The 27,285-nt window shown below is 44.3% G+C and overlaps 1 protein-coding gene across 3 annotated transcripts; it reads right to left on the bottom strand.

The window, feature by feature from the left end:
- Window positions 1-3,900: 3,900 nt before the first annotated feature.
- On the bottom strand, window positions 3,901-27,008 carry keap1a (kelch like ECH associated protein 1a). 3 transcript variants are annotated; one of them, XM_036952164.2, is made up of 13 exons: window positions 26,379-27,008; window positions 20,282-20,836; window positions 19,809-20,019; window positions 19,384-19,583; window positions 19,063-19,219; window positions 8,970-9,062; window positions 8,689-8,835; window positions 8,496-8,605; window positions 8,211-8,340; window positions 7,918-8,114; window positions 6,764-6,969; window positions 6,477-6,653; window positions 3,901-6,326 (listed from the first exon to the last, which is right to left on the bottom strand). In XM_036952164.2, exons 2-13 carry the CDS (start codon window positions 20,320-20,322, stop codon window positions 6,151-6,153), a joined length of 1,845 nt encoding a protein of 614 aa, XP_036808059.1. In that variant the 5' UTR covers window positions 20,323-20,836; window positions 26,379-27,008; the 3' UTR covers window positions 3,901-6,150. The 3 variants fall into 3 exon arrangements, with proteins under 3 accessions (XP_036808059.1, XP_036808058.1, XP_036808060.1); XM_036952163.2 differs by having other exon boundaries at window positions 26,687-26,981; XM_036952165.2 differs by lacking the exon at window positions 26,379-27,008 and adding an exon at window positions 22,972-23,963.
- Between the last annotated feature and the right edge of the window lie 277 nt (window positions 27,009-27,285).

Genomic DNA, 27,285 nt, shown 5'->3' with positions numbered 1-27,285 from the left:
CATATGCTAGGATGCAAAATGAATATGCCCACGTTCAGAAGATCTCTCACAACAAAAATTGATCAAAATTCCAATTCAACTTGAAAAGAATATCTGAAATTATCTCTGATCATAATCCATATAACCTGAAGCCTCTTTCTCTATTGTGTGAAGTTGAAGGTATTGTAACAGTTGGGGGGTAACTATGGAGGTGGGGGGGGGGGGGGGCAATACACAGCAACCACATCACATCTACATGGGGCCTTGTGATGAGTGCGATTTCTAGTAATCGCCGTCCCAAATGGCACCCTATTCCCTACCATACTGTAGTGCACTACTTTTGACCAGGGCCCATACACTATGAAGGGAATAGGATGCCATTTGGGACAGGCGTCATGGATGGTCTTACCTGGCCACTGTGTCCAGGCCACCACCACACCTGGAGCAGGTTGAACTGGACAGGTAACAAACTAGATGCTTTGGAGCTTTGAGCACATACACACTCACACACACACCCGCGCGCTGTACTTATGTCACTCATGTATGTACATTACTTTGCGTCACAGGGAACATGGCTTGGGGGAAAATCAGGCACACTATTCCATTGTGTGTGTGTATCACCCATATGCATCAATGTAATCTGTGTGTGCCTGTGTGTGTATTTGTGTGTGCGTTACCACCAATGTCACCTTCATGGAACACTAAACATGGAGCATCCTTCAGAATGTAACAGGTAAGGTTTGTAGGCAGGGAGGGATGTTGATGTGTTTGTGCCGTTGGAGCTTCAGAAGGCAACACAATGTTTGCAGGCAGAGATATTGATAAAGTCATCCCTTCCCAAGGTCACTTCCACAGGTATGCGCATTCCATTTCAACCTCTATATATCACACAGAACTATATACATTCTATATGATCTGTTTCTATGTATTTAAGACGGGTTGAAACCTAGCTCTGCTTTCTTTAAGGACACACTGCATAGACTGAAGCAAGAGCCAGTCAGATCAGGAACAGTCAGTGTGTGTTGCGTGTCAGCGTGTGCCATGTGTTTGCCATGTGAGTAAGATCCTCTCCTCCTACTCTCCACTCTCCTCCTTCCACCTCCTCTCTCTCCTATTTCCACCTCACCTCTCATTCTTCCAACTCCTTCCCTCTCCTCCTCTCTCCTCTCCTTCCACCTCCTCCCTCTCTACTCCTTCCATCTCCTCTCTCTGCTCCTTCCACCTCCTCTCATTCTTCCACCTTCTCTGACTCCTCCTTCCACCTCCTCTCTCTCTCTACCTCCTTCCACCTCCTCCCTCCCTCCACCTCCTCCCCCTCTCCTCCTTTCACCTCCTCTCGTATCCTTCCACCTCCTCCCTCTCTACTCCTTCCAACTCCTCACTCCTCCTTCCATCTCCCCTTTCTCCTCCTTCCACCTCCCCTCTCTCCTCCTTCAACCTCCTCCCCATCTCCTCCTTCCACCTCCTTCCTCTCCTCTCCTTCCACCTCCTCTCTCTCCTACCTCCTGTCTCTCCTCCTTCTACCACCTCCTCTCTCTCCTACCTCCTGTCTCTCCTCCTTCCACCTCCCCTCACTCCTCCTTCCACCTCCTCCCTTTCTACTCCTTCCAACTCCCCTCTCTCCTCCTTCGACCTCCCCTCTCCCCTCCTTCCACCTCCTCCCTCTCTCCTCCTTCCACCTCCTCCCTCACTCCTTGTTCCACCTGCTCCTTCTCTCGTCCTTCCAACTACTCCCTATCTACTCCTTCCACCTCCTCTCTCTCCTCCTTCCACCTCCTTTCTCTCCACCTTCCACCTCCGCTCTCTCCTCCTTCCGCCTCCTCCCTCTCTACTCCCTCCACCTCCTCCCTCTCTTCTCCTTCCACCTCCTCACTCACTCCTTGTTCCACCTGCTCCCTCTCTCCTCCTTCCAACTACTCCCTCTCTCCTCCTTCCACCTCCTCTCTCCCCTCCTTCCACCTCCTCCCTCTCTTCTCCTTCCACCTCCTCCCTCACTCCTTGTTCCAACTGCTCCCTCACTCCTCCTTCCAACTACTCCCTCTCTCCTCCTTCCAACTCCTCTCTCTCCTCCTTCCACCTCCTTTCTCTCCACCTTCCACCTCCTCTCTCTCCTCCTTCCACCTCCTCCATCTCTCCTCCTTCCACCTCCTCCTTCCATATTCTCTCTCTCCTCTCCTTCCACCTCCTCTCTCCTCCTTCCACCTCCTCTCTCTCCTCCTTCCATTTCCACTCTCTTTCAGTCAAATATACACACTTTTAGTGCTCATCGTTCCCCTCTTATCAGGGGCTAATTCAGATCTCAGGTGTGAGACCTGGGACACCAGGTGAACGCTGCCCTGGCTAGTCAGTCAGTGAGGAATGAAAACCAGCAGTACTAGAGACCTGGAGGTTTGGCTGTGAATATGCCTGACCCTAAAGACTCCTACTGAACACACACAGAGATAACATCAGCTAGCACAGAGGGGGAGGGGTCGTACAGGCACACACACAGAGAGATAAGTAAACAGTAGTCTGACGTAAACCAGTGGTGACTAATGCTGTGACGTCTACTAAACAGTCCTATGACCATGGTTAGAATACAGAATGAACAATACGCTTGAATGTGTCCTGTTGTTATGAGTGACTGTTATGTGCTTTCTGTTATGTGCCCTGTTGTGTTCTCATCCCTCTAGTCTTGGTAGTAGTCTTCCTCCACCTAGTGGTGGTTAACCAACATGCTCCCACAGTGACGAGGCTCTACTGCAGCGCAGCAAGAGAAATGAAGCACATGTTTTAATACCTCTGGGCCCTGGTCAAAAAATATGGCACTATGAATTGAATAGGGTGCCATTTGTAACGCAAACTATGTGAGGTCAGAGAGAGAACTGTCTTCATTTCAGCTTCTCTGGAGCTTCCTCCTATGATGTGGGCAAGACAACAAACACTGTATGTGAACTATAATAAGGTGCACATGGAATCTGAAAACACTGCGTGTGAAAAACTGCTGGAGTTATGGTCAGAGTTGTCGATAGAGAGAGGGGACATGATGGCACAGTCAATTAGAAGAGTCTCTGAGAAGTTCTGTAGCAAAATAGATTTCATTAAATGACTAGAGGGGCTATGTCAAATAAGCCCTCAGAGTTCCAGAATAGAGTGAAAATGGCAGCCGTTGTGGTCAGGGAGAAAACCAAACCAGTCTAATTGGAATGAATGGCAGTAAAGGCATAATCCTGTTTTTTTTGTATGCTGGACAATTTAAGGAAGGAATGTGATATATTGGAAATGATGTAATACTGTCAACCTAAAATATTGTCATATATTCATAAATACAGTTTATACGGTTTTATACCATTTTCAGTTTAAAAAAAAACTAACATATATGTAAACAGACCATCAATGTCTACATTTGTTTTCTTGGAAAACAGAGTGATATAATATGATACAATATCAGTACTTGTTGCATTTACAACTTGTCTAAATCCTATCATCAACTGATTTCAGCCGGTATATGGCTGTGGATTGACTGTATTGTTTGAATAGAATGTTGGCATATTGGCAGTTCATTTGAAACATTTATGGAATCATTCCTCTAAAATTAGCTGGCAAGCTAACACACAGAGTGCAGAAATTCTTCATCTTCATTATTTGACACTATCTTATCACAGCACTGGCAAACCATGGTTGACAAACTTCCTGACCAAAATGGCTGACCTTTATCTGTAAGATTAAGACAAGTTGTAAATGCAACAAGTACTGATATTGTATCACTCTATTTTCCAAGAAAACAAATGTAGACATTGATGGTCTGTTTACATGTATTTTAGTGTTTGAAATCTTGCAGGCCGAAATCTCTTGAGATGCACCATGTCGTTTTCAAGTGTCCAAATGGGAAAAAAACGAAACAAACAATACTTAGTAACGAGAATAATATGGCAACTACTGTCTGATAATAACAAAATATATTTTAAAAATACATACATTAACAGCATAATAGGGTTACAAGTAAAACTACTGCTCCAACTACTAATACAACTAATACAACTAAGTACCTATAATATATACATAAACTCAGCAAAAAAGGAAACGTCCTCTCCCTGTCAACTGCATTTATTTTCAGCAAACTTAACGTGTAAATATTTGTATTAACATACCAAGACTCAACAACTGAGACATAAACTGAACAAGTTCCACAGACATGTGACTAACAGAAATAGAATAATGTGTCCCTGAACAAAGTGGGGGTCAAAATCAAAAGTAACAGTGAGTATCTGGTGTGGTTACCAGCTGCATTAAGTACTGCAGTGCATCTCCTCCTCATGGACTGCACCAGATTTGCCAGTTCTTGCTGCGAGATGTGACCCCACTCTTCCACCGAGGCACATGCAAGTTCCCGGACATTTCAATGGCCCTAGCCCTCACCCTCCGATCCAACAGGTCTGAGACGTGCTCAATGGGATTGAGATCCAGGCTTTTCGCTGGCCATGGGAGAACACTGACATTCCTGTCTTGCAGGAAATCACACACAGAACGAGTAGTATGGCTGGTGGCATTGTCATGCTGGAGGGTCATGTCAGGATGAGCCTGCAGGAAGGGTACCACATGAGGGAGGAGGATGTCTTCCCTGTAATGCACAGCGTTGAGATTGCCTGCAATGACAACAAGCTCAGTCCGATGATGCTGTGACACCCCAGACCATGACGGACCCTCCACCTCCAAATAGATCCCGCTCCAGAGTACAGGCCTCGGTGTAACGCTCATTTCTTCGACGATAAACGCAAATCCGACCATCACCCCTGGTGAGACAAAAATGCAACTCAAAAGCACAACTTTCTGCCTATCCTGTCTGGTCCAGCGATGGTGGGTTTGTGCCCATAGGCGACGTTGTTGCCGGTGATGTCTGGTGAAGACCTGCCTTACAACAGGCCTACAAGCCCTCAGTCCAGCCTCTCTCAGCCTATTGCAGACAGTCTGAGCACTGATGGAGGGATTGTGCATTCCTGGTGTAACTCGGGCAATTGTTGTTGCCATCCTGTAACTGTCCCGCAGGTGTGATGTTCGGATGTACCGATCCTGTGCAGGTCTTGTTACACGTGGTCTGCCAATGCGAGGACGATCAGCTGTCCGTCCTGTCTCCCTGTAGCGCTGTCTTAGGCGTCTCACAGTACGGACATTGCAATTTATTGCCCTGGCCACATCTGCAGTCATCATGCCTCCTTGCAGCATGCCTAAGGCACGTTCATGCAGATGAGCAGGGGCCCTGGGCATCTTTCTTTTGGTGTTTTTCAGAGTCAGTAGAAAGGCCTCTTTCGTGTCCTAAGTTTTCATAACTGTGACCTTAATTGCTAACCGTCTGTAAGCTGTTAGTGTCTTAACGACCGTTCCACAGGTGCATGTTCATTAATTGTTTATGGTTCATTGAACAAGCATGGGAAACAGTGTTTAAACCCTTTACAATGAAGATATGTGGTTATTTGGATTTTTACGAATTATCTTTGAAAGACAGTGTCTTGAAAAAGGGACGTTTCTTTTTTTGATGAGTTTACATACAAATTTCTTCACATGGTGATGTTTCTATTAGCTGGTTAAAAACACAAACTGTTTGTTCTTAACATTTGAAAAATGGCTCTTAAATTCACTGTCATTCCAGTCAGTTGGGTCTTTGTAGCCGAAAGATCTTACTCTAACCTCATGATGTACCCTTGGAATGTGTAATGGCTGCTGTTGTCGAAATATGTAATGTCAGTCTTGTAAAGTTAGGTGTTCCTTAAATTTAAGTTGATAGATTTAAAAATAAATTGTTACCAATGCAATTGTCTTCTGTTTGGGAGTGACAGCCCATTTAGTGATTCAGGCAATGTGTCTTATAATGGCATCATATGAAGGTTCATGCCCATTCTAGTATTCTAATTCCTAACTCTTTGTCTGTAGCACCCTAATAATGGTGAGGTCACTTTGAAGTCATTGTGAGGTCACTTCCTCCCCCTGGTCCACTTCCTACTGACTCCACATAAAATTAGAATGATCAGAACAGACATTCCTGATTAATGCAAACTTTGTGGCTTTGGATAAAAGTGATCTAAGAGCTTTGTACTTTCTACTCATTCTAATTCTACTGCAACAAGTCCTGCTCTGCCGCCATGTTGAGTCAAATATAAAAAGAGTTATGATGAGTCATGTCTCCTCGCTCTAACTCTATGTCACTTCCTCTTCTTCTTCCTCCTCGGGCAGGTTGCCGGGGCAGGGCTCCATTGTTACTGCGACGGCCATTCCGCTGCGTCCTAGCAACATGTTGGTGATGGACGTCCACTGGTTGGTGTCAGGGCAGTAACTCTCAACACTGGACAGAAACCCTGTGGAGTTAAAACCACCTGGAGGCAGGAGGGAGGGAGGACGAGGGATGGAAGGGCAGAGAGAGGGAAACAGGATGGGTGAATCCAAGGCTCAGTAGGAGAAACATGGTATCTGGTTCTAAAGTTGGCCAAACTCTCCAGAGAGATGGCATGTTTCTCCAGGCTCACCCAGTATGAAGATGCGTCCCTGGTAGATGGTGACCCCGTGAGCGCTGCGGCAGTGCTGCATGGAGGCCACTGGCTCCCACACATCTCTGGTTACACTGTACCTCTCCATGGAGCTGAGCTGGGTATGACCATCATACCCTCCTACTGCATACAGGTATGAGTCCACACACACCACACCTACACACACACACGAGGGAGAAACAGAGAGAGAGAGACATTATCCACACACCTTGACAGGTGTGTATATACATACACACACACACACACACACACATACACATTCTCACCTAGTCCACTGCGTACAGTGGTCATGGGGGCGAGTTGGTGCCAGGTGTTGGAATCGGGGTGGAACCTCTCTGCTGTGTTCCAGCGGTTCTGGCCGTCGAACCCCCCCACCACGTACAGAGACCCCTCGCAACCTGCTACCCCCGCCCCCAGACGGGCTACTGACATGGGGCTCACAAACACCCAGCGGTTCGCCTCTGGGTCATACCTGGCAGAGAGCGAGAGAGAGAGAGAGAATTTATGGTTGTTATTGTCTTAAAGCTGTAATATGTAACTTTTTGGGCGTCCCGACCAATTTTACATAGAAATGTGACTTAAAGAAAGAACGTCTAAGAAGCAGTAGATCTGTTCTATGTGCGTTATTTCTATGCTTCGCATTCTTAAGTTTTGCTTTTGAATCTTTTACTTTCGGTTTCGTACACCAACGTCAAACAGCTGAAAATACAATATTTTTGGTTATGGAAAAGATATTTCACAGAGGTTTAGATGGTTCAAAGATTCTCTACACTATACTTGCTTGTTTTGTCACATACATTGAAATGAGGCAAACCATTAGAAATTGTGCGATTTCTGCATAGTGCAATGCTCATTATCATTGTTATCATCATGACCTGAGTGCATGGGACTGTAGGTGCTATCAGAGTGTGAGTTAGATAGTATAATTAACTTATTGTATAGGAGCCAGGTAACTTACAGTGGATTAAGATAAAGCTACGTACTTTGTGAGGTGTCTAGTAACACGTTTTGTGGGAGGATAGGAGAGCAGCTGAGAGGAGAGGCAAGGGTGGATGGATGGAAGAAGGGAAGGAAGATATAAAAAAAAAAGGCAGGTAGGACACATCTCGGAGGTATTCTACCAGAGCCACGGGTCCTGTAATGACATTCCGCTGAAGATGATTTCCTACCTTTTAGCCGCTCAGCAGCGAGTTGTGAAGCATTCCCAACCGGATTGACATTCCTTGGAAGCAGGTACCAACACAGCCGGACCAAAGGCTGTCACACTAATTAGTCCCCCACCTCGGGCTCAGGAATTCCTACATTATCTTGGGGAATTTACACTACATCTCACTCTCTTTCTGCTCTATCTCCTCTTTCTGTCTTCTCTCCTCTACACCCCCCCCCCCTTCTCCTCACTATTTCTCTCCCCCCTCCTCACCTCTCCACAGTATTATGATGTGTGGACCCCTGGGACCCCCCCACGGCGTAAATGCTCCCGTCCACCACAGCCACCCCCACCCTGTTCCTGGGGGTGTTGAGGGAGGCGTGCTGGCTCCACTGATTGGTCATGGGGTTGTAGCAGCACAGGGAACTGGACTCAGTGTTGTTCTGTAGGGACAGGTTCCTGCCTCCCACCTGAGGAGGAGGGAGAGAGGGAGGGATGAAGAGGGGGAGGGGTTAGATAGACAGACAAGGCTGTAAAAGGCAAGGTGTGTGGGTGCGTTCGTGTACCGTGTAGAGCAGGCCAAACAGCACACAGGAGCCCAGGCCACTGCAGGGAGAGCCCATGTCAGCTAGCTTCAGCCAGATGTTCCTACCAGGGTCATAGGCCTCCATAGAAGACAGAGAGTGCTGCCGATACCTGGGATGGAACACAGGAGGATCAGACAGTACATAACCATAATAGGATTATATCATCATATCCTATCATCCAATTATCTCATTGTATTGTATCGTGTCCTACGCTCTCCTATCCTACGACACCCCACACCATCCCATCATATGTTTGTAGACTACCCTCCGGCTACGTAGATAAGCTGTGTTCCACGGTGAGGCGCAGGGGGCAGGGGCTTCCTCAACGCCATTTCCTGGAATATCTTAGACAGGAAGTCTCTACAGGAGTTGGCCTGGAATGAAGGAACATATCAATCAATCCCAGCAGCCGGTCATAGATGAATAGACAACATAGGTTTCATAGACAGGGACTTGCCTTGCTGAGGATGGGGCAGGACTGGAGCTGTATCTTGATGAACTTGGGAGGCAGAGCGTAGACGTGGAGAGCATTGAGGAGGGCGTGGAGATACGGAGCTCTGCTCTCCACGTCCCATCGTACCCAGTCTGTACAAGCCTTGTACACCTGACATCAAGGGGCTCATGGTCAAACTTTGGCAGGCGGTTATCTTGATTTTCACATAGAAATATGCATATAAGTGAAGTATATATACACCTCAGGATAAACAATGTATAATAGAATATAAATCAAATCCATACCTCTGACTCACAGAGCACCTTGAGGCTGTCCTGGCTGATGAGCTCCAACAGCTGACAGTGAGACAGACTGAAGAACTCCTCCTCTTTGGTTACCTGGGGTAGGGACAAATAGACACATAGTCAACACGCGTCACATGCTCACACACACAAACACAATCCGTCAATAAGGCATTTCTATGTCTGACTACGGACACTGTTTTTGTCTATAGGGAACAGGTGACGTCAGGGGACCCTTCACCAAACAACAGTTGCAAACTTCTCATGGTCTTATACAACATTGACAAGACTTACCAACCTTGACTTTTTAATGACGTGTCTCTTGTACACGTACTGCTTAACAGACAGTGTGTATATAAGGAGGGGGTCTGAGCCTCATAAAGTGCATCATATCTGAAGAGGTATTGTTTCAGAATGAGGGGTGCTGTAGCTCTGCTGGTGTTGCTGTTCTGTCTGTCTGGGACATGGACTCAGGAGGAGAGTGTTCTGTCTGTCTGGGACATGGACTCAGGAGGAGAGTGGAGGGGGTTCTGTCTGTCTGGGACATGGACTCAGGAGGAGAGAGGAGGGTGTTCTGTCTGTCTGGGACATGGACTCAGGAGGAGAGTGGAGGGTGTTCTGTCTGTCTGGACTCAGGAGGAGAGAGAAGGGTGTTCTGTCTGTCTGGGACATGGACTCAGGAGGAGAGTGGAGGGTGTTCTGTCTGTCTGGACTCAGGAGGAGAGTGGAGGGTGTTCTGTCTGTCTGTCTGGACTCAGGAGGAGAGTGGAGGGTGTTCTGTCTGTCTGGACTCAGGAGGAGAGTGGAGGGTGTTCTGTCTGTCTGTCTGGACTCAGGAGGAGAGTGGAGGGTGTTCTGTCTGTCTGGGGTATGGACTCAGGAGGAGAGTGGATGGTGTTCTGTCTGTCTGGGGTATGGACTCAGGAGGAGAGTGGATGGTGTTCTGTCTGTCTGGACTCAGCAGGAGAGTGGATGGTGTTCTGTCTGTCTGGACTCAGGAGGAGAGTGGAGGGTGTTCTGTCTGTCTGGGGTATGGACTCAGGAGGAGAGTGGAGGGTGTTCTGTCTGTCTGGGACATGGACTCAGGAGTAGAGTGGAGAGTGTTCTGTCTGTCTGGAATCAGGAGGAGAGAGGAGGGTGTTCTGTCTGTCTGGGACATGGACTCAGGAGGAGAGTGGAGGGTGTTCTGTCTGTCTGGACTCAGGAGGAGAGAGGAGGGTGTTCTGTCTGTCTGGGACATGGACTCAGGAGGAGAGTGGAGGGTGTTCTGTCTGTCTGGACTCAGGAGGAGAGTGGAGGGTGTTCTGTCTGTCTGTCTGGACTCAGGAGGAGAGTGGAGGGTGTTCTGTCTGTCTGGGGTATGGACTCAGGAGGAGAGTGGAGGGTGTTCTGTCTGTCTGGACTCAGGAGGAGAGAGGAGGGTGTTCTGTCTGTCTGGGACATGGACTCAGGAGGAGAGTGGAGGGTGTTCTGTCTGTCTGGACTCAGGAGGAGAGTGGAGGGTGTTCTGTCTGTCTGTCTGGACTCAGGAGGAGAGTGGATGGTGTTCTGTCTGTCTGGGGTATGGACTCAGGAGGAGAGTGGATGGTGTTCTGTCTGTCTGGACTCAGGAGGAGAGTGGATGGTGTTCTGTCTGTCTGGACTCAGGAAGAGAGTGGAGGGTGTTCTGTCTGTCTGGGGTATGGACTCAGGAGGAGAGTGGTGGGTGTTATGTCTGTCTGGGACATGGACTCAGGAGGAGAGTGGAGGGTGTTCTGTCTGTCTGGACTCAGGAGGAGAGAGGAGAGTGTTCTGTCTGTCTGGACTCAGGAGGAGAGTGGAGGGTGTTCTGTCTGTCTGGACTCAGGAGGAGAGTGGAGGGTGTTCTGTCTGTCTGGACTCAGGAGGAGAGAGGAGGGTGTTCTGTCTGTCTGGGAGATGGACTCAGGAGGAGAGTGGAGGGTGTTCTGTCTGTCTGGACTCAGGAGGAGAGTGGAGGGTGTTCTGTCTGTCTGGACTCAGGAGGAGAGAGGAGGGTGTTCTGTCTGTCTGGGACATGGACTCAGGAGGAGAGTGTTCTGTCTGTCTGGACTCAGGAGGAGAGTGGAGGGTGTTCTGTCTGTCTGGACTCAGGAGGAGAGAGGAGGGTGTTCTGTCTGTCTGGACTCAGGAGGAGAGAGGATGGTGTTCTGTCTGTCTGGACTCAGGAGGAGAGTGGAGGGTGTTCTGTCTTTCTGGACTCAGGAGGAGAGAGGAGGGTGTTCTGTCTGTCTGTCTGGACTCAGGAGGAGAGTGGAGGGGTCAGAGAGAGTGACATCACTCAACAGGGACACAGTGCAGGGAGAGAGAGCAGGGTAAGTGAGGTTCAGATGGAGAGACGACCACCGAACAGACCACCACCCCCCCTGACATCTGGACCGAGATGAAGGAGCTGAGAGACATAGTGCACAACCTGGGAACCATCGTGGTGGAGCAGAGAGAGAAGCAAAGTAACATGGAGGTCAGACTGACCAGCCAATGAGGCTGAGGTATAGAAACACAGTGGTGGACCTTAGAAGCCACCATGGGGAAGATGAAGATTAAAGGACACAGGTGATTTAACAGGTATGGTTGTAAAGGTGTAAATTGAAGGGACTAAGTCAGTCACAGCGTCCCACTGTTTATAATGATTTGAAGAAGGGTTAACATTGTTTCATGTTGGATGTAAAGTTACTGGTGACTCTTAGTGTGAATGTATGTCTGTGGTTTTCAGGCCTGGAGGCCAGACTTAGTGCCAGTGAGAGCTGACGAGGTCAGCTGCAGTTATTGTAAAACGGATGTGAACAACATTGATTTTGAGTTGGGGATCAGTTCATTTCACTAAATCTACATTGCTGCAGAATTCACTGTTGCACAAGTATAATGTATTAAATACAATTGAGAACCTGTGAACCATAAAATACACTGTCATTTGCACTCTGTGATTGTGAATAGAAGAATGATGTAATTGTATCAATATATTCAAGTAATTCTACCGTTTTCTCTCCTGTGTTCATGGGCACACCAAAAGTGGCCTTCTCTGCTGGTTTGAGCCACAATGGACCTGTAGGCTCCTTCAATAATGTCACCACCCCGGTCTACACCAGAGTCATCACCAATATCAGCAAGGCCTACAACCCAACCATACAGACTGTTTTTGACTGACTTTAGTCTAGGAGTTCAAGCTATATTTATTTGTATTTATTTTTTATCTTTATTTAACTAGGTAAGCTAGTTGAGAACAAGTTCTCATTTGCAACTGGGACCTGGCCAAGATAAAGTGTAATTCGCGCAATTCGACACAAACAACAACAAACAACAACACAGAGTTATAAATGGAATAAACAAAACATACAGTCAATAATACAGTAGAACAAAAGAAAACAAAAAGTGTATGTACAGTGAGTGCAAATGAGGTAAGTTAAGGAAATAAATAGGCAATGGTGGCAAAGTAATTACAATATAGCAATTAAACACTGGAATGGTAGATCGGCAGAAGATGAATGTGCAGGTAGAGATACTGGGGTGCAAAGAAGCAAAATAAATAAATAAATAAATGCCAGTATGGGGATGAGGCAGGTAGATAGATGGGCTGTTTACAGATGGGCTATGTACAGGTGCAGTGATCTGAAAACTGCTCTGACAGCTGGTGCTTAAAGCTAGTGAGGGAGATGTGAGTCTCCAGCTTCAGAGATTTTTGCAATTCGTCCAAGTCATGGGCAGCAGAAAACTGGAAGGAAAGACGACCAAAGGAGGAATTGGCTTTGGGGGTGAGATATACCTGCTGGAGTGCGTGCTACGAGTGGGTGCTGCTACGGTGACCAGTGAGCTGAGATAAGGCGGGGCTTGTAGATAACCTGTAGCCAGTGGGTTTGGCGACGAGTACGAAGCGAGGGCCAACCAACGAGAGCGCACAGGTCGCAATGGTGGGTAGCATATGGGGCTTTGGTGACAAAACAGATGGCACTGTGATAGACTGCATCCAGTTTGTTGAGTAGAGTGTTGGAAGCTATTTTATAGATGACATCACCGAAGTCGAGGATCGGTAGGATGGTCAGTTTTACGAGGGTGTGTTTGGCAGCATGAGTGAAGGATGCTTTGTTGCGATATAGGAAGCCGATTCTAGATTTAATTTTGGATTGGAGATGCTTAATGTGAGTCTGGAAGGAGAGTGTACAGTCTAACCAGACACCCAGGTATTTGTAGTTGTCCATGTATTCTAAGTCAGAGCCGTCCAGAGTAGTGATGCTGTACGGGCGAGCAGGTGCGGGCAGTGATCGATTGAATAGCATGCATTTAGTTTTATTTGCGTTTAAGAGCAGTTGGAGACCACGGAAGGAGAGTTGTATGGCATTAAAGCTCGTCTGGAGGTTAGTTAACACAGTGTCCAAGGAGGGGCCAGAAGTATACAGAATGGTGTCGTCTGCGTAGAGGTGGATCAGAGAATCACCAGCAGCAAGAGTGACATCATTGATGTTTACAGAGAAGAGAGTCGGTCCGAGAATTTAACCCTGTGGCACACCCATAGAGACTGTCAGAGGTCCAGACAACAGGCCCTCCGATTTGACACACTGAACTCTATCAGAGAAGTAGTTGGTAAACCAGGCGAGGCAATCATTTGAGAAACCAAGGCTGTCTAGTCTGCCAATAAGAATGTTCTGATTGACAGAGTCGAAAGCCTTGGCCAGGTCGATGAATACGGCTGCACAGTAATGTCTCTTATCGATGGCGGTTATGATGTCGTTTAGAACCTTGAACGTGGCTGAGGTGCACCCATGACCAGCTCTGAAACCAGATTGCATAGCAGAGAAGGTATGGTGGGATTTGAAATGGTCAGTAATCTGTTTGTTAACTTGGCTTTCGAAGACCTTAGAAAGACAGAGTAGGATAGATATAGGTCTGTAGCAGTTTGTGTCTAGAGTGTCACCGCCTTTGAAGAGGGGGATGACCGCGGCAGCTTTCCAATCTTTGGGAATCTCAGACGATACAATAGAGAGGTTGAACAGGCTGGTAATAGGGGTTGCAACAATTTCGGCCGATAATTTTAGAAAGTGAAGGTCCAGATTGTCTAGCCCGGCTGATTTGAAGGGGTCCAGATTTTGCAGCTCTTTCAGAACATCAGCTATCTGGATTTGGGTAAAGGAGAAATGGTGGGGGCTTGGGTGGGTTGCTGTGGAGGGTGCCGGGCAGTTGACCGGTGTAGGGGTAGCCATGTGGAAAGCATGGCCAGCCGTAGAGAAATGCTTATTGAAATTCTCAATTATAGTGGATTTATCGGTGGTGACAGTGTTTCCTAGCATCAGAGCAGTGGGCAGCTGGGAGGAGGTGCTCTTATTCTCCATGGACTTTATAGTGTCCCAGAACCTTTTTGAGTTTGTACTACAGGATGCAAAGCTTGCCTTAGAAATGCTAACTGCCTGTGTATATTTGTTCCTAACTTCCCTGAAAAGTTGCATATCACGGGGGCTATTCGATGCTAATGCAGAACGCCACAGGATGTTTTTGTGCTGATCAAGGGCAGACAGATCTGGAGTGAACCAAGGACTATATCTATTCCTAGTTCTACATTTTTTGAGAGGGGCAAGCTTATTTAAGATGGTGAGGAAGGCACTTTTAAAGAATAGCCAGGCATGATCTACTGACGGGATGAGGTCAAATTCATTCCGGTATACCCCGGCCAGGTTGATTAGAAAGGCCAGGGAGCGTTTGACAGTGATGAGGGGCGGTCGTTTGGTCGCAGAACCATTGTGGATACAGGCAATGAGGCAGTGATCGCTGAGATCTTGATTGAAAACAGCAGAGGTGTATTTGGAGGGCAAGTTAGTTAGGATGACATCTATGAGGGTGCCCGTGTTTACTGATTTGGGGTTGTGCCTGGTAGGTTCATTGATCATTTGTGTGAGATTGAGGGCATCAAGCTTAGTTTGTAGGATGGCCGGGGTGTTAAGCATGTCCCAGTTTAGGTCACTTAGTAGAACAAGCTCAGAAGATAGATGGGGGGCAATCAATTCACATATAGTATCGAGGGCACAGCTGGGGGCAGAGGGAGGTCTATAGCAAGCGGCAACAGTGAGAGACTTTTTGGTGGTTTTCCTAAGCCAGGATTCAGACACGGCTAAGACATCTGGGTTGGCAGAGTGTGCTAAAGCAGTGAGTAAAACAAACTAAGGGAGTAGGCTTCTAATGTTAACATGCAAGAAACCAAGGCTTTATTAAAGAATGTATGCAAAATGTTCTTGTCCTCTGCTCCAGGTATCTCCACACCACCAGTAAGAGGAGTCTACTACTTGAGATTCCCTGCCATGAACAACTTTTCCATTGCCTTTAGAAAGTATTCACACCCCTATACTTTTTCCACATTTTGTTGTGTTACGGCCTGAATAAAAATGCAATTTGGTTTGTAGAACATTGAAAATCTGAAATGTCTTGAGTCAATAAGTAATCAACCCCTTCTTTATGGCAAGCCTAAATAAGTTCAGGAGTAAACAAGTCACATAATAATTTGCATGGACTCACTCTGTGACCACTAACATTGAGTAGCTGCTGCCAACATACTGACTCAAACCTCTAGCCACTTTAATAATTCAAAATTTGATGTAATAAATGTATCACTAGTCACTTTAAACAATGCCACTTTATATAATATTTACATACCCTACAATACTAATCTCATATGTATATACTGTACTCTATACCATCTACTGTATCTTGCCTATGCCATTCGGCCACCGCTCATCCATATATTTATATGTACATAATCTTATTAATTAATTAACTCGTGTGTATAAGGTAGTTGTTGTGAAATTGTTAGATTACTTGTTAGATGATACTGCATGGTCGGAACTAGAAGCACAAGCATTTCACTACACTCGCATTAACATCTGCTAACAATGTGTATGTGACCAATAAAATGTGATTTGATTTGATCAATAATAGTGTTTAACATGATTTTTGAATGACTACCTCATCTCTGTACGGCACACATACAATTATCTGTAAGATCCCTCAATCGAAAAAAGTGAATTTCAAGCACAGTTTCAACCACAAAGACCAGGGAGGTTTCTAATGCTCCTAAAGAAGTGCACCACTTGGTAGATGTGTAAAAATAAAAAAGAAGGTGCTGAATATCACTTTGAGCATGGTGAAGTAATTAATTAGGCTTTGGATGGTGTACCAATACACCCGGTTACTACAAAGATATATGTGTCCTTCCTAACTCAGTTGCCAGAGAGGAAGGAAATTGCTCAGGGGTTTCACCATAAAACCAATGGTGATTTTTAACAGTTACAGAGTTTAATGGATGTGATATGAGAAAACTGAGGATGGATCAACAGCATTGTAGTGACTCCACAATATTAACCTAACTGAAAGAGTGAAAAAAGGGAGCCTGTACAGAATAAAAAATATTCCAAAACATGTATTCCTTTTGCAATAAGGCACTTAAGGAATACTGCAAAACATGTGGCAAAGAAATGTACTTTTTATCCTGAATACAAAGCATTGTGTTTGTGGCAAATCATCACTCTTCATATTTTCATGCATGGTGGTGGCATCCTCATGTTATGGGTATGCTTGTCATCGGCAAGGACTAGGTTGTTTTTTAGGATAAAAAGAAACGGAATAGAGCTAAGCACAGGCAAAATCCTAGAGGAAAATCTGGTTCAGTCTTCTTTTCAACAGACACTGGGAGACAAATTCCCCTTTCAGCAGGACAATAACCTAAACCACAAGGCCAAATTTACACTGGAGTTGTTTACCAAGATGACATTGAATGTTCCTGTTTTGGCTTAAATCGGCTTGAAAATCTATGGCAAGATTTGAAATTGGCTTTCTAGCAATGATCAACAACCAACTTGACAGTGCTTGAAGAACCTTTTCAAAATAACAAAATGGGCAAATATTGTACAATCCAGGTGTGGAAAGCTCTTAGAGACTTACCCCAAAAGACTTATAGCTGTAATCACTGCCAAAGGTGTTTCTAACAGATATTCTCTCAGGGGGGTGGATACTTATCTAATCAAGATATGTGTTTCATTTTTAATATATATTTTTTAAATAAATGTTAGAATTATTCTTCCACTTTGACAGAGTATTTTGTGTAGATCGTTTACCAAAAATGACCATTAAATCAAATTGAAACACACTTTAACAACAAAATGTGGAAAAAGTCAAGGGGTGTGAATATTTTCTGAAGGCACTGTACAAGAAAGGTCAGAGAATCCTGTATAATTACGACTTCAAGCCTGACGATAAGCATAAGCACATTTCTAATGCTTTCACTCTAGAACTGATGAAGGGTGTATATACTGTGTACATGTGCAACCCTACATTGTGGAAGCTCTGGGATTCCTACCAAAACCATTACCCATTCAGTGGTGTCATGACGTTGGCCTGGGGGTAGGTTTATGACAGTCATAAATACCTCTTCCCCCCTTTTTCCTCTCTCTACCCTACTGAGGTTACATTTGCAAAACCCTTGGTTAACATAGAGATTCTTGGAACCTCAGAAGGTGGTGTGGAAATGAACTATATTCTGGTAATCCGACCAATTGAACATATGTGGTGGTACCTAATGAATATGATGTCAGTTCGGTTGTTATCTGAGAAATTCTCATCAATGATAAGATGACATAAACTCTACAGTGGAAAGTCTACACATCAGAGTTATCGGATTCACATGGAATTGTTGTTAAATTTAAATGTTTGAATATAAAATTATTGGTGAAGAGATGAAATGTAATGTTAGCTTCCAAATGAGAGATTTGGGTTTTCATAAGGTTAGGGCTCTGCTCAATCAGTGGCCCGCCCCTGTGAAGAGACATGGGTTATAAAACTTTTCAGACACACCCTTCTCGCTCCACTAAATAAAGCCTTGACGAAAATATAACCTCCTGTTCTGAGGATGTGAGGACGACGGTCCAATGTCAGAATGGTTCAGATAATAACTACAGAACGAAGCCAACATCAGCGTGAGCTTTGGCTGCGAATAGTATGAACTTTGAACTCTTATTCACTACAGAAGTGATACCTCCTAGCCGTTGAGTTAGCAACAGCAGCTGCAAACGAGGGTTAGGAAGGAACAGACAGAGTATCCCGTCTATCACACAACAACGTTACTACAACGTATCCAATTGACCACCAGAGACATTCTTCAAAGGACAAAGGACTCGGTTTGGCAACACGGCCTTCCATCTACCACCAACCTACTGAAGCGCAGCTCAGAGTAAATATTTATTGCATTTTCCTTTTCCATATGGGCGGTAATTTAGAATGCATAAGATACTGTATTTACGATGGCACAGCTTCTTCCTTTGTTACTTAGTCTTCCTGCTCTTTCACTCAAACCCAGCCCCTTTTCTTTTGTGTAACAAGCTGTCATATCTGTTCCGCCCACTAGGGACGTTTACCTTTATGACGTAATTTGTAATCCAATTATGATTAATTATGTGTATGTGTAATTCTGTGTGATTAGTTAGGTATTTAGTAAATAAATAATTAAACACAATTTTGTATTGCTGATTCAACTTGTTAGCCAGGGTTCATGAAGATAACCAAGAATTTACAACTTTCAGATGAGACTGAATTAAGGTGACGATTAATATTGACTGCTATTGATGTAAATAACATCTCTATAAATATTCTGTCGTGGTGCCCGACTCTCTAGTTAATTACATTTACATGATTAGCTCAATCAGGTAATATTAATTACGGAGAAATTATTTTATGGAATAGCATGTCATATCACTTAATCTGGCATAGCCAAAGACACGACAATGGCTTCCTGCTCTTCACAGTGTGAAAACATCATGGATGCTGTAATGGTCTCTAAAAGTCTGTATGTCAGGGCCTCTTGGTTCTTCTAACGTCTATCAACAAAAGGCAAAATCGTCTTTGTCTCGTTGATGTTTTATAGTCTTTATGACATCGTGCTAAAATAGCTCATGTGTACAGCAATATGACAGCTGCTTGACAGACAGCAACATTATTTTGGCCCAAATCCAACCCACATCTGAAAGGTTACTTCAGGTCACTTCAGACACATAGCCAGCCATATTGGCTACATTATGTGAATGAGATACAAAGTGTGTGTGGTTCCTACCTCGTTGAAGTGTGTGTTGATGTACTCGCGGCTCCTCAGGTGCAGCTCGGTGCAGCCAATCTCCTCAGCGAACCGAGCGATGCCGATCACGTTGGCAGGCTCCAAGTTTTTAGTGAGGTAGTCACAGCAAGCCTTAGCCACGTCTTCTATCTGGTACCTGACACACACACACACACACACACACACACACATCTGTTCAATGAGGTAGTCACAACACGCCTTAAAAGGTACAGAAGGATTCATCATATAAGACACCAGGAAGAACTTTATATGTAAACCATCTTCCAGTCAAATTATTTATGTCACCACATAGACTCATACCTCATAGCGGCCAGTAGGAGGTGGAGCACACACTTCTCCCCCACGGTGATGCGTGAGGTGTAGGCAAAGTCAATGAGCCTCCCTACCACCAAGGGGCAGACATCACGTAGCGTCACCTCGGAGGCGTGGCACTCCTTAAAGCTGCTGGTGAACATGGCTTTGAAGTATGGGCTGCAGGACGCCAGCACCACTTTATGCACCTGAGGTTGGGAGGGGAGGCGTGGCCAATCTTATACATGCGGGTGGGGTGCAGGCTTTTACTCCAACCAAGCAGTAAAACACATGATTCAACTAAGAAAGTATTTTACAGCCTTTTGCTTTGATAAGCAAACCCCCAGGGTACTGCACGAGGATAACGCTGTATTTTACAGTCAAGTATCACCTTATACAGCTTTATAAGTAGGAACAAAGAGCAGCCCTCTCACCTTGAAGTCAACGGTCGTGTCCTTATAGGTGACGTGTAGGGTGATGTCACACAGCATCTCGTGCCTTCTGAAGTCCTCCATGGCCTGCAGGGCTCTGGAGGGGTGGGTCTCTATGGTGTAGTCCAGGTACCCAGACCCCCGCATCGACGGCACCGCGATGGCAGAGAAATCTGCATCCCTAGTGAGGCGCTTCTTCCTGGGGCACAACATCCTGACCGATGGGGGGGGGGGGGGGGGGGGGGGGGGGGGTCTGTCTTAGAGACGGATTAATCAATCAATGGACTAAGTATAGATTTTCCCTGAATCCCCCAAGTCGACTTTTGCACCCGATTAATCCTTATTGAATGATTGTAACACAGTGCATAGTGCATAGTCACTCAACGCGTGATACTTATCAATACTTATACTACTAAACGTTCCACGCAGTATCTGTTATTACAAATCAAAGTCCTACACAAGTAACACCCACGTACCCCTCCGTTTGTCCGATTTGATGATTATAACTTCCATCCATCACTATTGGCAGTATTTCCTCCAGAGTCAATGTGTTGATAATATGTTCACCTCTCTAGCATAGCTATCTAGTGACTAGCCTGTTACAACACACACATCCTCAACGCTAGTCAGTCAGATATCACAGAGAAAAACAGTCATGTCGCTGAGATTACTGATTTCACCCAAAGACTTCTAGTTCAGCCCAGCAATTCCATATTCAGTCCAGAGAATTCAATTTTAGTCCAGAAATGCCTAAATTAGTCTGTGATATTTCAGCTTTTGGTCCTGATATTCCTGGTTTAATAACTATTCCTATTTAGTCCATGGAATTCTAGTTTAGTCCAGAGGTTCCATCTTTAGAGCAGATATTCCTGATTTAGTCCATGAGATTCCAGCTTGGTCCTTTGGTGTTGGGCTTCTAGTTCTGGAGTTCAGGAATGAATCATTGGTTGGCAATTCTTCACTTTTTGTCCTCTAAATCCACCACGTCCAAGATAGATGACATCAGGGATGATCTGGCGGCTTCTGTTTGTCTGGGAGCAAATTAAGACAATATTGTCATTAGGAGAGGCAGCATGTGTGTATCCAATGGAGTGTGTATATCAAATGTGTCCCCCCCCCCCACACACACACACACCACTGTCAACAGACCTAGGGCTGTGATGATTATGGAACTTTGTGTAAAGATGAATTGTCATGCAAATGACCATGGTTATTGTCGTAATTGTAATTCTGCTACAAATGTTTTGAGCTTGTAACATATCCTTTAAAATTAACTTTGGCATACCTAATGAATAGAACACAGCATTGGTGACACCCCTGTCTCTAAAACAAATGGTTTTCACCTCTTAAACTTTTGGAAATGAAGCTGTTCTGCTCGTAAAATGATGACCAACTTTACCCTCTTCATGTACACTGAACAAAAATATAAAACGCAGCATGCAACAATTTCAACGATTTTACTGAGTAACAGTTCATAGAAGGAAACCAGTCAATTGAAATGAATTAATCAGGCCCTAACCTATGGATTTCACATGACTGGGTATACAGATATGTTGGTATGTTGGTCACAGATATAGTTGAAGTCGGAAGTTTACATACACTTAGGTTGGGGTCATTAAAACTCGTTTTTTCAACCACTCCACAAATGTATTGTTAACAAACTATAGTTTTGGCAAGTTGGTTAGGACATCTACTTTGTGCATGTGACTTTTCCAACAATTATTTACAGACAGATTATTTCACTTATAATTCACTGTATCACAATTCCAGTGGGTCAGAAGTTTACATACACTAAGTTGACTGTGCCTTTAAACAGCTTGGAAAATTCCAGAAAATAATGTCATGGCTTTAGAAGCTTCTGATAGGCTAATTGATATAATTTTAGTCAATTGGAGGTGTACCTGTGGATGTATTTTAAGGCCTACCTTCAAACTCAGTGCCTCTTTGCTTGACATCATGGGAAAATCCTGAGCCAAGACCTCAGAAAAAAAATTGTAAAAGGTACCACGTTCATCTGTACAAACAATAGTACGTAAGTATAAACACCATGGGACCACGCAGTCATCATACCGCTCAGGAAGGAGATGCGTTCTGTCTCCTAGAGATGAACGTATTTTGGTGCGAAAAGTGCAAATCAATCCCAGAACAACAGCAAAGGACCTTGTGAAGATGCTGGAGGAAACAGGTACAAAAGTATCTATATCCACAGTAAAACAAGTCCTATATCAACATAACCTGAAAGGTCACTCATCAAGGAAGAAGCCACTGCTCCATAACTGCCATAAAAAAGCCAGACTACGGCTTGCAACTGCACATGGGGACAAAGATGCTACTTTTTGGAGAAATGTCCTCTGGTCTGATGAAACAAATATAGAACTGTTTGGCCACAATGACCATCCTTATGTTTGGAGGAACAAGGGGGAGGCTTGCAAGCCGAAGAACACCATCCCAACCGTGAAGCACTGGGGTGGCAGCATCATGTTGTGGGGGTGCTTTGCTGCAGGAGGGACTGGTGCACTTCCCAAAATAGATGGCATCATGAAGAAGGGAAATTATATGGATATATTGAAGCACCATCACAAGACATAAGTTAAAGCTTGGTAGCAAATGGGTCTTCCAAATGGACAATGTTGCCACAATACTTCCAAAGTTGTGGCAAAATGGCTTAAGGACAACAAAGTCAAGGTATTGCAGTGGCCCTCACAAAGCCCTGACTTCAATCCCATAGAAAGGTTGTGGGCAGAACTGAAAAAGCGTGTTCGAGCAAGGAGGCCTACAAACCTTACTCAGTTACACCAACTCTGTCAGGAGGAATGGGACAAAATTCACCCAACTTATTGTGGGAAGCTTGTGGAATTCTACCTGAAACGTTTGACCCAAGTTAAGCAATTTAAAGGCAATGCTACCAAATACTAATTGAGTGTATGTAAACTTCTGACCCACTGGGAATGTGATGAAAGAATTAAAAGCTGAAATAAATCCTTCTCTCCACTATTTTTCTGACATTTCAGGCTTAACATTCTGACAGACAGTCTTAAAATAAAGTGGTGATCCTTACTGATCTAAGACGGGGAATTTTTACTAGGATTAAATGTCAGGAATTGTGAAAAACTAAGTTTAAATGTATTTTGCTATGGTGTGCGTAAACCGCTGACTTCAATTGTACCTTAACAAAAAGGAGGGAGGGGTCGTGGATCAGAAAACCAGTCAGTATCCGGTGTAAATTCCATTTGCCTCATGCAGCGCGACACATCTCCTTCGCATAAAGTTGATCAGGCTGTTGATTTTGGCCTGTGGAATGTAGTCCCACTTCTCTTCAATGGCTGTACGAAGTTGCTGGATATTGGCGGGAACTGGAACACGTTGTCGTACACGTCAATCCAGAGGATCCCAAACATCCTCAATGGGTGACATGTCTCGTGAGTATGCAGGCTATGGAAGAACTGGACAAATTCTCTGAAACGACAGCTCTGGTGGACATTCCTGCAGTCAGCATGCCAATTGAATGCTCCCTCAAAACATGAGACATCTGTGTCATTTTGCTGTGTGACAAAACTGCACATTTTAGAGTGGCCTTTTATTGTCCCCAGCACAAGGTGCACCTGTGTAATGACTATGCTGTTTAATCAGCTTCTTGATATGCCACACCTGTCAAGTGGATGGATTATCTTGGCAAAGGAGAAATGCTCACTAACAGGGATGTAAACAAATTTGTGCATAAAATTTTAGAGAAATAAGTTTTTTGTGCGTATGGATTTTTTTTTGAATATTTTATTTCAAGCTCATGAAAGATGAAACCAACACTTTACATGTTGCGATTATATTTATGTTCAGTATGAATATTAAAAATTGCTATTGGGTAAACTATATGAGAACCTCGAGCATAGTTTCACTTCCTTATGGCTTATAAATAGAAGACAAACAGTCATACCAGAACTTACATAGGCCTAGTGTGGTGTGTGTCACCCTAAAGCTAGCCTGATCACAAGTCACAAGACCTAAACCCACCAGCCAGGAGAGAGAGTGGGGAGAGAGAGCGAAAGGGGGGAAGGAAAGAGAGGGGATGGAAAGAGTGTGGTGAATGGCAAAAAGAGGAGGGGATAGAAAAAGAGGGGGAGTGAGGAGGAGGAGAAAGAGAGAGTCTTTCATATTCAACCCCCCCCTACCTCCTATAAAGGTCCATTGTCCTGAGCTGTGTCCCCTGGTACTGAACTCCTGATCTGGCTTAAGGGGTTTTAACACACCAAAACTAACCCTGTCGACACAGCAAATAGGCGTACAGTCCACAGCACACAGAGTGAGAATCTGCAGAACTTCAACTACTGAAACAAAGTTACACCGCTAACATACAGTACCAGTCAAAAGTTTGGACACACTTACTCACTCAAAGGTTTTTCTTTATTTTTTACTATTTTCTATATTGTAGAATAATAGTGAAGACATCAAAACTATGAAATAGCACACATGGAATCATGTAGGAACCAAAAAAGTGTTAAACAACTCTAAATATATTTTATATTTGAGATTCTTCAAAGTAGTCACCCTTTGCCTTGATTGACAGCTTTGCACACTCTTGGCACTCTCTCAACCAGCTTCATGTGGAATGCTTTTCCAACAGTCTTGAAGGAGTTCCCACATATGCTGAGCGAATGCCAAGAGTGTGCAAAGCTGTCATCAAGACAAAGGGTTGCTACTTTGAAGAATCTCAAATATAAAATATACTTTGATTTGTTTAACACTTTTTTGGTTACTGCATCATTCCATATGTGTTATTTCATAGTGTTGATGTCTTCGTTATTATTTAACAATGTAGAAAATAGTACAAATAGGGGAGAAACCTTGAATGAGTAGGTGTGTCCAAACTTTTGAATGGTACAGTATATGCTATACAATGTAACAAATACTAGTTGAAACTAAGATGCAGTTTTACAGCACACACTGTTCAAACACTGTGACAGTATCCAAAAGTCAACCATTAACAGAACAGTGGGTGTGTCCACGTGCAACAGAACCAACAAGAACACACAGTGCTGTTCTATCACTGAGGGTTGCATCTCAATACTTTGAAGTGGCTTCCTCTCCTCAGCTCATCCCCTTCATCATTTAACAACCTGACTAGAGGCATTTAACTAGGGAACCCTGCCTAGTGGTTAGAGTGTTGGACTAGTAACCGGAAGGCTGCAAGTTCAAACCCCTGAGCTGACAAGGTACAAATCTGTCGTTCTGCCCCTGAACTGGCAGTTAACCCACTGTTCCTAGGCCGTCATTGAAAATAAGAATTTGTTCTTAACTGACTTGCCTAGTTAAATAAAGGTAAATAATATTAATATATTTACAACATGGTATTTGTTATGTCATAGCCTGACACTACAGTATTCACGCAATGCTGCTTGACACCGTTATCCATGTCAATAAAATCATTTCAGGCTAGAGGTTATATGCTGAGCAACCAAACATGGTCAGAAAATTCAAAATGAACTGCCAATAAATAAGTTCTCAATTGTTTAACTTCAGTTCAATTGGATGAGGATAATGTTAAATTATTTCATAACAGGATGTGCGGATATACAGTACACACACACACACACAACAGAGCAGAGGCCTGTTCCAACATTATGACTAATGAGAAGGTGGTTCTGACCAGACAGGTGACTCACTACAACACTTATAGAATAGGATTGTTTGTGTGGGTGTGTGTGTGTGTGTGTGTGTGTGTGTGTGTGTGTGTGTGTGTGTGTGTGTGTCACTATTTTGCACTGTCATAAGGTATCTGGCACAGACATATTTGACTACAAAGAAAAAACTGTTTTTCCAAGAACATAAAAGTCAACATACAAGTCAAACAATGATTAGACAATACATCAAACCATAGGCCCTAAAGCTGAACAGGGCTACTGAACCCAGTTGTGACATAATAACTTCCTATGCAGGGGAAGGGTTCAACTCTGTTCACTGGAACAACTGATAAGGTGCACATAATCTGAAACCACTCAAGAGTGTACTAATAATGCTGATGCATAACCAATACCTTTATCTTGTTTATGTTCATTCATAATCATGACTCACTTCATAAATCAGCTATATTCATGTTATAGATAAACGTGTTCCCTTGAGATTGTCGTTATTTATACTTATCAGAATGTTTATGTAGACTCTCAAACGCATAACTTTCTCTCAATTTTTCTCTGCCTCAAAGGCCCCCTACGGGCTTGAGCACAGGGGCTTCAGACCCCGTAAGCACCTGCATTAATCAGCCTCTGAATACGCACTATGCAGCTGTTGCAAGAGCTCATTTTCACTGGTAGCAAAAAACAACGACTGATGGGCAGCTTAAACGTCTTCAATTCAACCATTATTGCAATGCAATTCAACGTCAGGTTTCCAGGCAAGTTTAGATTGAGATATATGAGCGGGAGTTAGTCATATGTGGCGCTCATCTGCTTCTTGATCAGTTTTAACTTCCTTTTCGACTGCAGTGCATTCAACAACAATAGGACATGTCAAAAGTAAAATATTACACACATCAGACCCTGATGTAGCCTAGCCTATATGCTCAAATCAGTAGATACTCACCTCCCCTGCTATATTATATTTTAGGCTACAGGGATTTATTCCAAAATAGTAGTTTCCATCTAGTGTTCTTTTCGCGGTTAAGGACACAGAAAACAATGTGGCTACGACACATTCGGCTCACTGGCTGTCAGTATGGAAATCAGGTTGTCAAACTGCGAACGCAGTTGTCCTTTGATGACGCAACCGCGTAGACCTTATTTCGGCACAAAAACAAAACTTGCCACTTCACTTTTAAATGACATCGCACCTATTGAATAAAACGAGTGACTTTTTCGGATACAATTTAGACACACCCAGATGCACAATACCTTGTTTGAAGCTGGCTCCTGTGCTGTGTGCGCCTGAACGCTGCGCGTTTCGCATTGACGTGGGGCATTCACATCACAGTGGATGCATTATATGCGCGCTGCGCGATTTCTACATCACCATGACTTAGCAACTTCAACTTCATAGCAGCATAGCCCCGCAGCACAACTTCATTACTGACACCCGGCAAGTACGCACAAAACAACAATAACAACATTCCAAGAAATTAACCCGATTACCCGACGATTATAACGCAAGATACGCCAACCCAGCGCAGTTCAGCGTGGCTTGTAGACTATCTATGACATCAGACATTTATACGCTAAAAACAAATCAACGCCCACATACTAAGGTCCTAAACAGTTTGTTTGAGTCATAAATAAATATAGTGCTCCAGGCCTATTCAATTAAACAGGCAGTACCTCATACTGAAAGTCAAATAGATCACGAAGGGTATGTGTGTGTGTGTCTGTGTGTGTGTGTGTGTGCAAGGTCAGCAGTTTATGAACAAATAAACTGTACACATTGCTATGTGGATATGGGGATGCGTAGTTTGATGGAACCGTATCATCAGAACGTTCTGGGTGGTGTCACATTCTGA

Source organism: Oncorhynchus mykiss, chromosome 18, assembly GCF_057628025.1.
Source record: "Oncorhynchus mykiss isolate SJ-2025 chromosome 18, ASM5762802v1, whole genome shotgun sequence".
NCBI lineage: Eukaryota > Metazoa > Chordata > Actinopteri > Salmoniformes > Salmonidae > Oncorhynchus > Oncorhynchus mykiss.
This window is presented reverse-complemented; position numbering and strand designations above follow the sequence as displayed.

Excerpts from the sequence above, each read along its gene's own strand:
- keap1a (XM_036952164.2), bottom strand. The coding sequence starts at position 20,322 with ATGGATGGAAGTTATAATCATCAAATCGGACAAACGGAGGG. Across the intron at positions 8,836-8,969 it reads AGGTGCTCTGTGAGTCAGAG|GTGTACAAGGCTTGTACAGA; the intron begins GTATGGATTTGA and ends CCTTGATGTCAG. Across the intron at positions 8,606-8,688 it reads CCTGCCCCATCCTCAGCAAG|GCCAACTCCTGTAGAGACTT; the intron begins GCAAGTCCCTGT and ends CCTTCATTCCAG.